Source organism: Eschscholzia californica, unplaced genomic scaffold (genome assembly GCF_041429995.1).
Source record: "Eschscholzia californica isolate CP2 unplaced genomic scaffold, dmEscCali1.0.p SCAF_2, whole genome shotgun sequence".
NCBI lineage: Eukaryota > Viridiplantae > Streptophyta > Magnoliopsida > Ranunculales > Papaveraceae > Eschscholzia > Eschscholzia californica.
The window spans coordinates 43,019,713-43,030,547 of record NW_028238309.1 but is presented as its reverse complement, the minus strand read 5'-3'; the positions used below and the strand labels follow the sequence as shown (position 1 = coordinate 43,030,547).

General features: G+C 33.5%; 1 protein-coding gene across 3 annotated transcripts; it reads left to right on the top strand.

The window, feature by feature from the left end:
* The first annotated feature begins 439 nt into the window (after positions 1-439).
* On the top strand, positions 440-10,471 carry LOC147558113 (UDP-N-acetylglucosamine transferase subunit ALG13-like). 3 transcript variants are annotated; one of them, XM_086659654.1, is made up of 7 exons: positions 440-798; positions 1,652-1,707; positions 2,077-2,623; positions 4,181-4,234; positions 8,817-8,961; positions 9,132-9,810; positions 10,061-10,471. In XM_086659654.1, the coding sequence occupies exons 1-3, from the start codon at positions 737-739 to the stop codon at positions 2,250-2,252; spliced, it is 294 nt and encodes a 97-aa protein (XP_086515780.1). In that variant the 5' UTR covers positions 440-736; the 3' UTR covers positions 2,253-2,623; positions 4,181-4,234; positions 8,817-8,961; positions 9,132-9,810; positions 10,061-10,471. The 3 variants fall into 3 exon arrangements, with proteins under 3 accessions (XP_086515780.1, XP_086515779.1, XP_086515778.1); XM_086659653.1 differs by having other exon boundaries at positions 9,934-10,471; XM_086659652.1 differs by having other exon boundaries at positions 9,132-10,471.
* Positions 10,472-10,835: the final 364 nt, after the last annotated feature.

Here is a 10,835-nt window from a genome sequence, read left to right as displayed (position 1 = left end):
TTTGAGCTTACCCCCTCAAAATTAATTGATAATTGAGTTTACCCCCTTGAGTAATTGGTAATTGAGCTTACCTCCTTCAATTTAGATTTTTTGTCAAAAATACTAAGGATATGTTTGGTGTGTGATAATAAAATCAGAAAGTAAATAATATATAAACAAAATCAATCTTTACTAATCATATTCCTGACCAAATCAAACAATAAAATGAGGTAAAATCCCTAATGTGAATCATATTGAAGAATAGTTGTTCGTGGTAGTGGCAATTATTTCACGTACGCCAAACATAGCCTTTGTGTTTTTGTCACTAATAGTAAGTCCAAGGGGGTAAGCTCAATTACCCATTATTGAGGGGGGTAAACTCAATAACCAATTAGTGACGAGGGGGTAAGCCCAAAAAACCCAGAAACGTTATTTGTAAAATTTTGTTTCCTTATACAGAATATCTGTTCAAATCTAGCAAAGTAAAAAAAGAAAAATCTAATAGTCAAAGTGATTCCTTTTTAAACCTCTGGTTTTAATGGCAGATTTGGGGAAGGAAGAGAAAACTTTTAAGTCTTTTAAGGGTGTTGGAGGAGATGATGGGGAAGAAATGGCAGCAATGGATTTTGATTTGCTTAGTTCAACGGTTGCTTTACAAACTCAAAGTGGGTATTATTGGAGAGGTGGTAATTAGGAAAAATTAAATGATGCAGATGGAGAAATTGATGGTGGTGGGTTTAATGGAGGAGTTCAGAGGATGTGGGATGGTGACGTTTTAGTTTGTTTTCAAGATCGTCGAATTGCTTTAGAAACAATTTGGTAAGTTTTTATGCTTCTTTGAAGTTCGATTGTTATTTGGTGATTCTTTTATTTGGAAATTAGGGTTTCTTTTAAAAAAGCAAGGATGAAGGAGATATTCTGGTTCTAGATTTATGTTATGCTTCTTTGAAGTTCGATTGTTATTTGGTGATTCTTTTATTTGGAAATTAGGGTTTCTCTTAAAAAAGCAAGGATGAAGGAGATATTCTGGTTCTAGATTTATGTGGGAAGATGATGTTTTAGTTTCTTCTAATTGTCTGAATCTGAGTCGTCAAAATGTGAACTTTTTGACTGGAATGAGCCCAAAACAAATCAAAATTAGGTTGATGAGTCAACCAGAAACATTCTTAAATCTGAATGCAATTCAATTCAGACCACGACTCAGTTTCCAGATCTGACTTAAAGAAGAGGAACACCACCCAAGTCTCCCTCTCTGTCTCTTAGTTTGAGCTCTTTTTTTTTGAATTTGGTATCTTCATTTTCATATGGTAGTTTAGTGTTGCTTTATGAAGATGATGTGGGATAAATTGATGAACTTGTTTGTTTTGGTAGTTGCCCATGTTACACTTACACAGTTCCTTTATACAACGTAAGGTTAGTACTGCCTAATTGATTTTTCTTTTAATGATGTATCTATTTATGATACACAAGAAGACATATATCATAAAAACTGTTTTTGTCTCATTGAATGATTTGTCATGCGACTATTTGATTTGTTACTTTCCTTACCAGAATTCAAGTGCGGAGAATGGACAAATAGTTTAGTGCGAACGGGTCCTGCGTCAGTTCATAGTTAGCGATAAAGTAAAGTCTAATTATGTTGTGTTAAATTTGGGTTTATATTCTTGTGTAGTAAGCGGACAAGAGTGAGAAAAGATGCACTGAGGAATACTGCTCCAACCTCAAAAGGTATATCTCTACTCACCAATATTAATAAAGTTATGTATTTCTATGGTATTGTATTGTCGTTTTTTTATAAAAATAAACGTTTGATCAAGTGGTTGTTTTGATTTCAGTCTATTCTTTGAATTTTTGTTCAACTTATTGTTGGGTAGTTATTTACTCAATTAATTTACATGAAATTGACAAACACTAATGTGGAAATTAGTAGCTTCGATCAATTTATCTGCTAAGAATATAAAACAGTTCAATTACTCAACCCGGGAGGGTTATGTTAGTTGAAGCTCACAATCAGTTTCAAACAACTTCAATACGTTTAGCTCTCATATCTTGATTTGAATTTGATACCATGTATAATAGGTTTTAATAATGATGCAGGTTCAGGAAGCATATTCGACACATTAAGACTATCGAAACCTCTGATTGTAGTGGTGAATGAGGATTTGATGGACAATCATCAAAGCAAATTAGCAGAAGAACTAGCTGACAAAAAGCATCTACTTTGTGCTCGCCCTCAATCCTTTCACCAAACTATCAAAAGCATGGACTTATAATCTCATATCCCTTACCAGGCCGAAGATGCCATCCCAGTTGCTAAACTCATAAACAAGTGCTTAGGTTTCCCAGATGACAAACTCATGAAATTTTTTTTTATTACATTTGAGGTAAAACAACAAAAGCAGGACATAGACTCTTTTGTCTAACTAAATTAATGCTGACTGGGACAAACACCCGGATAAATCCAGCCATCCGTCCCACACCAGCATTATCATCCACCCTTGGATTCAGCTACGTATGTGTAGTAGAGTCAAGAAAAAAAAATTGCTTCTCAAGATGAGAAATTTCTAGACAGGCACATCTCTTGCTCACCAGACGCATATCCTCCCACTTTCCTTCATCAGATTATTCAGTGCACATCGGCAAGGTCAGTATTTTATTGTGTTTTGTTATTCTCGTGTTAGATTTGTGTTTTGTATAAGTCATCTGTTCTTCCAATGTGAGATGAATTCATTTCAATTTTTGTGTTTTGTTTTTTTTTTTGGTAGTTTGTTAAATGATAGAAATTCTGATTTGTTAAATGATAGAAATGAATATATAGGTGCATTGATTTTGATATGCATGTGAGTTTCAAATCCTATTTCAGTTTTGATTGATGTTCTTGCTCAGTTTTGGTTGCGTTTAAGGTTAGTATTTTCTGCTTAAAATCGAAAACATCTGTTTCATTCATCTTTCTCAATTTTGTTCTATGGAGTTCCAAAATCCAAGAACAGTTTTTGTTGGTCTTACTATTGTTGGTCAGACTAGAGTTCATATGCTGGCGAAGTGTTTGATAAAATGTCTCATAGAACTGTCGTGTTTGGGATTTGTTATCTACCATGTAGATAGTTTATATTTCTTCTATCTTCTTCTCTATTCTTTTTAAACCTTCTAATACTCTAAATTTGATTGCTTTGACCATTTAGGTTACTGACTTTGAATTCTTAGTATTGATTAATTAACTCATTCTTTATTGCTCCATCATTTCTGTCTCAACCTCCACTGATTCCGTTAAGGAGAGTTGGACATAGAATAAAAACATAAAGTATTTTATGATTTCAATGGGAGGTGTATATAGTTGTTGTTTGACGGGCTTCTCATGATTTGAGTAAGTTCTACAAATCAGAAAAGAAATAGGGTGTATATTATTGTTGTTCTATACTTAACAGTTAGATAAAGCACTTAGGAGAGAAAAAATGAGCGACAAATTTGTGTTGCAAGCAATTGCCAAACTATAATCTCAGTCAGGATATCTGGTCACTAAATCTGGTCGGGTCACTTGACGCCTTGGGCAGGTTGGCGTAGCTCTATTTTAGGTTGTTTTCTATGTCTGTGACTTGGTATATTTACGGGTCGAAACTATTAGAATAACTCTTGATGGGCGAAACATCGTTCCTGGCCCTGTGGTGTCCCATTATTATAGCATTTTAGCTGCATAATTTCCACCCGGATGTAGTTGGATTAGAGTGCCCAACATGTATTGCATCAATTCTTATACGAGCTTGTGTTGCTTTTATATCATGTACCTCGACAAAGTGAATTGGAAACTCTTTTTTAGTTATTTTCCGTGCTTTCGTGAAAAATTTAGCGATTTGATCATAGACAACTTATTTATTTTTGGCGTGCAGCTGTGTCAGCAGCAATAACGGCTGCACTTGTACCACTTTTGCTTATTTCCGACATTCCTGCATTGATAGCTGCTTCTACTTCCACCATTTCATCAGCATTATCTATTGTTCTTCTTTCTGGAATAGATGTGGCACGTTCTTCATTGATTTCCTGCATTTGCTCTTCAAGTCCCTCTATGAAAGGAGCTTTATGCTGAAAGAAAAAATGATTTACAAACTTTTTGACACATTAAGCAAACTTAGTGTAGACCACCAATTGTTCATATAGTGCAGTATCAATAAAATAACTAACTTGTGCGAATTGATAATTCTTGCAGGAAAAAGAAGAATTACGGATAACAATAATAGCACACGCATTCAGCTCTATTAAGGTAAAAATGAATCCAATTTTTTACATATTAACGTCTCGTATAATTTTTACATTGCTTACTCTAGGTTACACAACGATCTTTTGTTTTACAATTTTTACATATGCTTTACTTTTGTGTATTTACTTAGTTACAATTTTCTGGATACGTAGGCAGAGATTAGTGATATAATCTCTCTGCCCATTGAGTGTGTATGGTGTGTATGGTGTTTTTGTGTGCTTAGTTAGTTAGAATATAGGAGTCAGACGTGTTTATAGGATTGTAAAATTAGATTTTGCATTAATTTTGTATTCTCGTATACAATAGAAAAAAATGGAATATACATACGAGGGCACGATTAAGGGAAGAAGAAAAAGGGAAAAAGAATGAGATAACATGAAAGAGATGCATAAGAACTTACTTTGTACCCTACGAACTAACTTTTCGACTTTTTCGACCAAATGGTAAGTGGTGTCTTATTAGGAAGCCTTCATCCTTTCTCACATCATGCTTTTATTTCAAGCGATTGCTGCTTATTCTAAAATTCTTTAAAACAAACAAATCACTCCAAACATTTTGTTCATGGTGGCTTTAAGATGAATTCAAAACAGATATAAGTGAATATGTTTCTCCTTCTTATCTATAAGATTTTGTAAGTCTTGATTTGACTGTATATGATCTTATACTATTCACTGTGTCTATTGTATTCATTGTATGGCTACTATCTCATATCGATTTGAAGTTTGAACTATACCTAGATGCCACAAGATTTGAAGTTTGAACTATACTTGGAAACTACCTTTTAACTGACGCTCACTCATTGGGAAAGTTGTTCTTATAATCATAAGATTTGAAGTTTGAACTATACTTAGATGCCATACCAATTTTTTTGACATAAAGAAGTTCAATTGTTCAACTCTGATTCACACCTTTACCGTATATTGTTAAATTCACGATTATATAATAATCGAAGATATAGACAGAAAGTAATGACACGATAATTTAACGTGGTTCGGTCGATTACTCAAGACCTACATCCACGGAGAAATAATTCTTTATTAATAATTCACCACATACAATTGTATATGGGAGTTGATCGGTTACATTGGTCAGACATAACTCGATGAGTTTGAATCCTAGAACCCTCTCCTATTTATAGATGACTTAGGGTTTAGGGTTTCCTAGTTTCTGATTACTAAACTAGGAAATAATACAAAATCTATCTAATATTACCATTAGATAGTTACAAGAGATATTCTGAATATATTATACTAATATTACATATCTTCACATATCTTCTAATATCTTCACGTATCTTCAAATATATTCTGAATTCTTCTTGATCGTCGGATCTCGTCTTCTCGATCCGTCACGTACATACACGTGTTACACACGTATATTATTTCTGCAACTTATCTTGACCGCCGGATCTCTTATTTTCGATCCTCCTTATGTAACGTATCCTATTACCCCCCCGCAAGTTGGAGCACGTAAATTTTGAAGTGTCCGACTTGGAGAGAGAAAAAGGAAATACTTCTTGATTCGTCGTATTTGTCTTCTTGCAACTCTTGGATTGTGGATGCGTTGGAAGATGATTGAACGATGATTAAGTCACAACCAAAAGGTTGGTAGTTGCGGTCAAAAAATTGAGCGAAAATCAATGACAACGAAACTACATGTGTTTTTTCTCATGTATGTAAAGTTGGTCATTGTATGAAGAAAATGTCAACAACTAAGAGGTTGTGATGATCAATATCTTGCGTATAAAAACGTCAAGTATGAACTTTAGGAGTGACAACAAAATAATGTTGTTTTGTTTAAAATCGACAAGAAATCATTGTCGTAATTGCCAAAAAATATTGGAGAAGAAACAACCAAAAAGATGGTCGACATTAAATTCATTGCCAAAAATATGCAAGATCGATATAATTCCGAAAAAATAGAGATATTCTATTCATTGAAGAGATATTCTATTCGGTGGAGAAATATTCCAAAATGTTATTTGGTAGGAAAGACAAGTCATCATATATTAAGTATGAGTTGGAAAATGTCACGGGAGAATCCGGAAATAAAGATCAAAATAGATATATTCTATTTGTGGTGGGAAAATCCAAAATATAATTGGAAGAAATAAAATAATCATAAGAAAAATATGATTATGAAAATTTCGCGGGTTGATTTCCGGAATTAAAATCCAAAATAGGAATTCTTTCTCCATTGAAGAGAAAGTCCAATATTTTGGTAGAGAAATAAAATCGTCATAAACAAAGTATGACTTTGGAAATGTCACGGGTTTATCCGGAAATAAAAGTCAAAATAGATTAAATTAATCTATTTTAGTGTCACAAATAGAAGAGAAAGTGACAGAAAAAGTTGTGTCACAACTAGAAAAAGTTGGATATAGGTGACATTAGAAGTCTGTCACAAAATAAATTTCCGACAGATGAACTATGTCGAATAAATTTCACACAAAACTGTGGCAAAAAACAGTGTATAGTTGCGACAGATTTGTGAAATAAGTATTTTGTCGCAAAAAAAACTGTAACATTAGTGACAGTAGCAAATAGTGTCACTTTCCTTTAGATGGAAAACAGTGACATTTGCAAACTGTCACTGATCTGATAAAGTCGCCGTCACAAAATAATGTGGGGAAAAGAAACTGTCGCAAATATTGAATTTGGGGGAAATTTATGAACTTCTAAATTAGGGTTTACCCAAATTGGGAAATTTCTCAAAATTGGGATTCCCAAATCAGAAGGTAATTGAAAAATTAAACAAGATAAATCATATGGGATCTGTATGAGACTTCAAATTGATGATTTATATAATCATAAAAAACACGACCAAGAATCGTCGGTGATGAATCGGTTGTTAAAGAAAGAAAGCTCCAAAAGAAATAAGTTTCGGATTTTGAAATCAATCATAGATGATCGGGAATGGAAATCAATCACAGATGAAAAGTCGGCATGTACCCAGTGATAGTGTTGTAGGATATCTCAAATTCGACCAAGAAAACTCTGTCCGTGAAGAAGCTAGAGAGAGAAAGTTTGGTCTGCAATGGAAGAACCGAGAAGAAGAAGTCGTTTCTTCACCAAATCGCACGTAAAGTTGTTGGTGGGACGCCATCGATTGGGAATGGAAAACTCGCCGAGAAGTAAGTTGAAAAGCAGCCGTGGATGAGCAGCGGGCAGAAACCCTAGGGTTTTACGTGAGGAAGAAGAAGGCAGCCAAGTATGAAGGTCTCACGAGTCAAAGCTCGCTGACTAAGTCAGCGTCAACATTTGTAAAAACACGGGTCAACATGGGTGGACTTAGTCAGCGTGTCAAAAGGGTTGTTTGGTCGCGGGTTAAATAAAAACCGGGTTTTCTTTGTTCCGGAACGGGAAAAATCGGTGCCGGTGGGTTGAAATCGAACCAGATCTGAGAGTTTGGTTTCCGAATTTGTGTTTTCAATTTCAGACCTAATTTAGTTGAAAAAAAAAATTGAAAAAAATTGGAAATAAATGTAAAACATACCTTTTTGCGGAACCAACCATGAAGGTTTCAACCTTTTCTTTTGTTGTCGTTATAACAATTTTTCTTTTCTTTGTAGTCCCGTATTAGAAGTGTGATGGAATGAGAAATAATCACAAGATTAACTTGGGAAAAGAAATCGACTTAATAACTTATCGATTATTTAATCACAATGATATAAAAAAAATCATTGGGCTATGATATTCACAATGATATAAAAAGTCATTGGATTATGATATTCTCAAAAGTAACTTGGGAATTAAAAAAATCGTCAAACTAATTGATCGATTAATTAAGTCACAACGAATAAAAAAAACGTCGGAAATTTTGCAGAAGCTTAAATCAAAGTTGATTAACCTCGAAAAAATTTCGATGAAACAGGATTGAAATATAATATAATCACAACTAAAATAAAAGTTGGAATTTGCGGAAGCATAAATCAGGATCAATTAACCTGCTCATGATACCATGTTAAATTCACGATTATATAATAATCGAAGATATAGACAGAAAGTAATGACACGATAATTTAACGTGGTTCGGTCGATTACTCAAGACCTACATCCACGGAGAAATAATTCTTTATTAATAATTCACCACATACAATTGTATATGGGAGTTGATCGGTTACATTGGTCAGACATAACTCGATGAGTTTGAATCCTAGAACCCTCTCCTATTTATAGATGACTTAGGGTTTAGGGTTTCCTAGTTTCTGATTACTAAACTAGGAAATAATACAAAATCTATCTAATATTACCATTAGATAGTTACAAGAGATATTCTGAATATATTATACTAATATTACATATCTTCACATATCTTCTAATATCTTCACGTATCTTCAAATATATTCTGAATTCTTCTTGATCGTCGGATCTCGTCTTCTCGATCCGTCACGTACATACACGTGTTACACACGTATATTATTTCTGCAACTTATCTTGACCGCCGGATCTCTTATTTTCGATCCTCCTTATGTAACGTATCCTATTATATATTTTGATAAATTGATTTTCAGATTATCAAAAGTTATCGGGTTACTTAAACTGAAATTTGATAACGTCAATTTCTTTTTGATTTATTTGTGCAGAATACCGAAAGAGTACGGAAAGAGTAAAGAACCCTATCAAATTGTTGTTTCATGTATACGGTCACTACGACCTGTTGGAAACTCTTTCAGACAAAAGTAATGTGAAGTCCTTACGACAGAAAATCAGAAAAAAAAATTCTGTTAGGTAAGTTATTCTAAATTTTGTAGTGGAATACTTTGATTGTTAGTGAGTTTTCTATCTGCCAATCTACTATTTGGATTGGAATAAGCTCTTTTATTCTATTTCTAGATACAGTGGCGGGATTTATACTCAAAATTTCTGATACTGATAGTTTGTTTATCAAATGTGATCAGTGAATGAAATCATTTCTTTGGATCGTTTGAACCTCATCTTTAGCTGCAAAATCACAATTTTTTTCGCTGCTGGTAGAATTTTCCCAATTTCTGACGAGCAATCGATTTTGTAAAGACAAACACTCTTGCAACAAAGAAACTTTCAGAACTTGAAGCCTCCGGAATGGTAAATCTATTTGTGAACGTTTATGGTATTCCAAATTTTACAGTTCATTATTGTTACTTAAGTGACTCCTCAATTATAAATAGGGTTAATATAGATTGGTACTTAGTTGTCTATTTTAGTTTATGAATAAGATACAATCTGAAACTTCATTTAATTATTGGTTCTCCTTTTGAGTACAATCCTCACTTTTACCTCCATAAAGTACATGTTTGCCATTGTGTTTTCGGTTCAATTTCGAAGCATAGATGGTATTAGAAATCTTGGGTTTTCATTATTTTTATTAGTATATATGTAACTTGAACTGGATTGGCCCAAGAATGATTTCATTCTTGGAGTTGATGGAAATCATTATTTGACTTCTGAAGGAAGGTATTAACGTGTAATAACGTAAATTTTTGTTCTACATTAACATTAACTCAATGATTGCTAATTTTAATGGATGATGAAATTATCTACTAATAATCTATGTCTCAGTTAGATCTCCTTCGCGGTGTGCCACGCAAGCTCCAAAAGGTACTTTGACTTCTTCTCATAACTTAAAAACCAAGGTTTAACTCGTGAATGTTATCTTTCATCACTCTGCCATATATTTTATTAGCTTGATTGTTGGTAAATGGTCAACTGTTTTTCTTTAAGGTGTACGGTAAGATATAGGGTGTGTCTGAAGAAGATTATGATGATAACGATAATCAACTCACAGGCATGTACTTATTTCTATGAATTCTGCTTTTGTTTTTTAACTAATAAACGTTGGAAACCACAGATGCCGTTAAAGGACCACTATAAGCTACACTGAAGTATCTACCCATTACCTATTCACAAGCAATCAAGAAGGCCATAACAGTACCATTCCTATAGTATATTATATGTTTGTTCTTCTTTCTTTTATCAACCAGTTGAACCATTCAGCTACTGGTAAAAGATTTTGACGTTTAATCGTGAAGATTGATGAAGCTTGATTTATGAGAAGCCACAGACGACTATTTTGTAATGTGTTGAATTCGTTTTGTAATAAATAATAAAGATAAATGCAAATATCCAGTTTTGTATAGTTGTAGGTTTTGAGTGAATGTTTTGTAATATTAGGTTTGAGTGCTCCCGAGTAGACACCCTTAACTTCACGATGAATCTGTAATAAATAATAGAGGTAAATACAAATACCCAGTTCTGTATAGTTGTAGATTTTTAGCATTTTCTTGTTATTTACTTTGGGATATCAAACAAGAATTGAATATTGAAGTGTTTGGAAATTCTTCTTAATTTTTTCTCCACCCCTTTGCCTCTAAAATAATCTGTCTTTTCTTCTCGATTAACTACTTCCTGTGAAAAAAATTTACAATATTTGAAGTTCCTAACTAACTTTTTTTTGCAAAGGTGGAGTTTGAGGTAAACATACACATATTATAAAAGAAACTTGGGAAATTTATGACTCGAGGACTTTTCCGAGCCGGAGGCACGAGCTATACCCTAGTCTATATAACAAAACACAATGTTTTGTGCTGACTAGGACAAACCAAAAGACAAATTCAGTCGTTGGT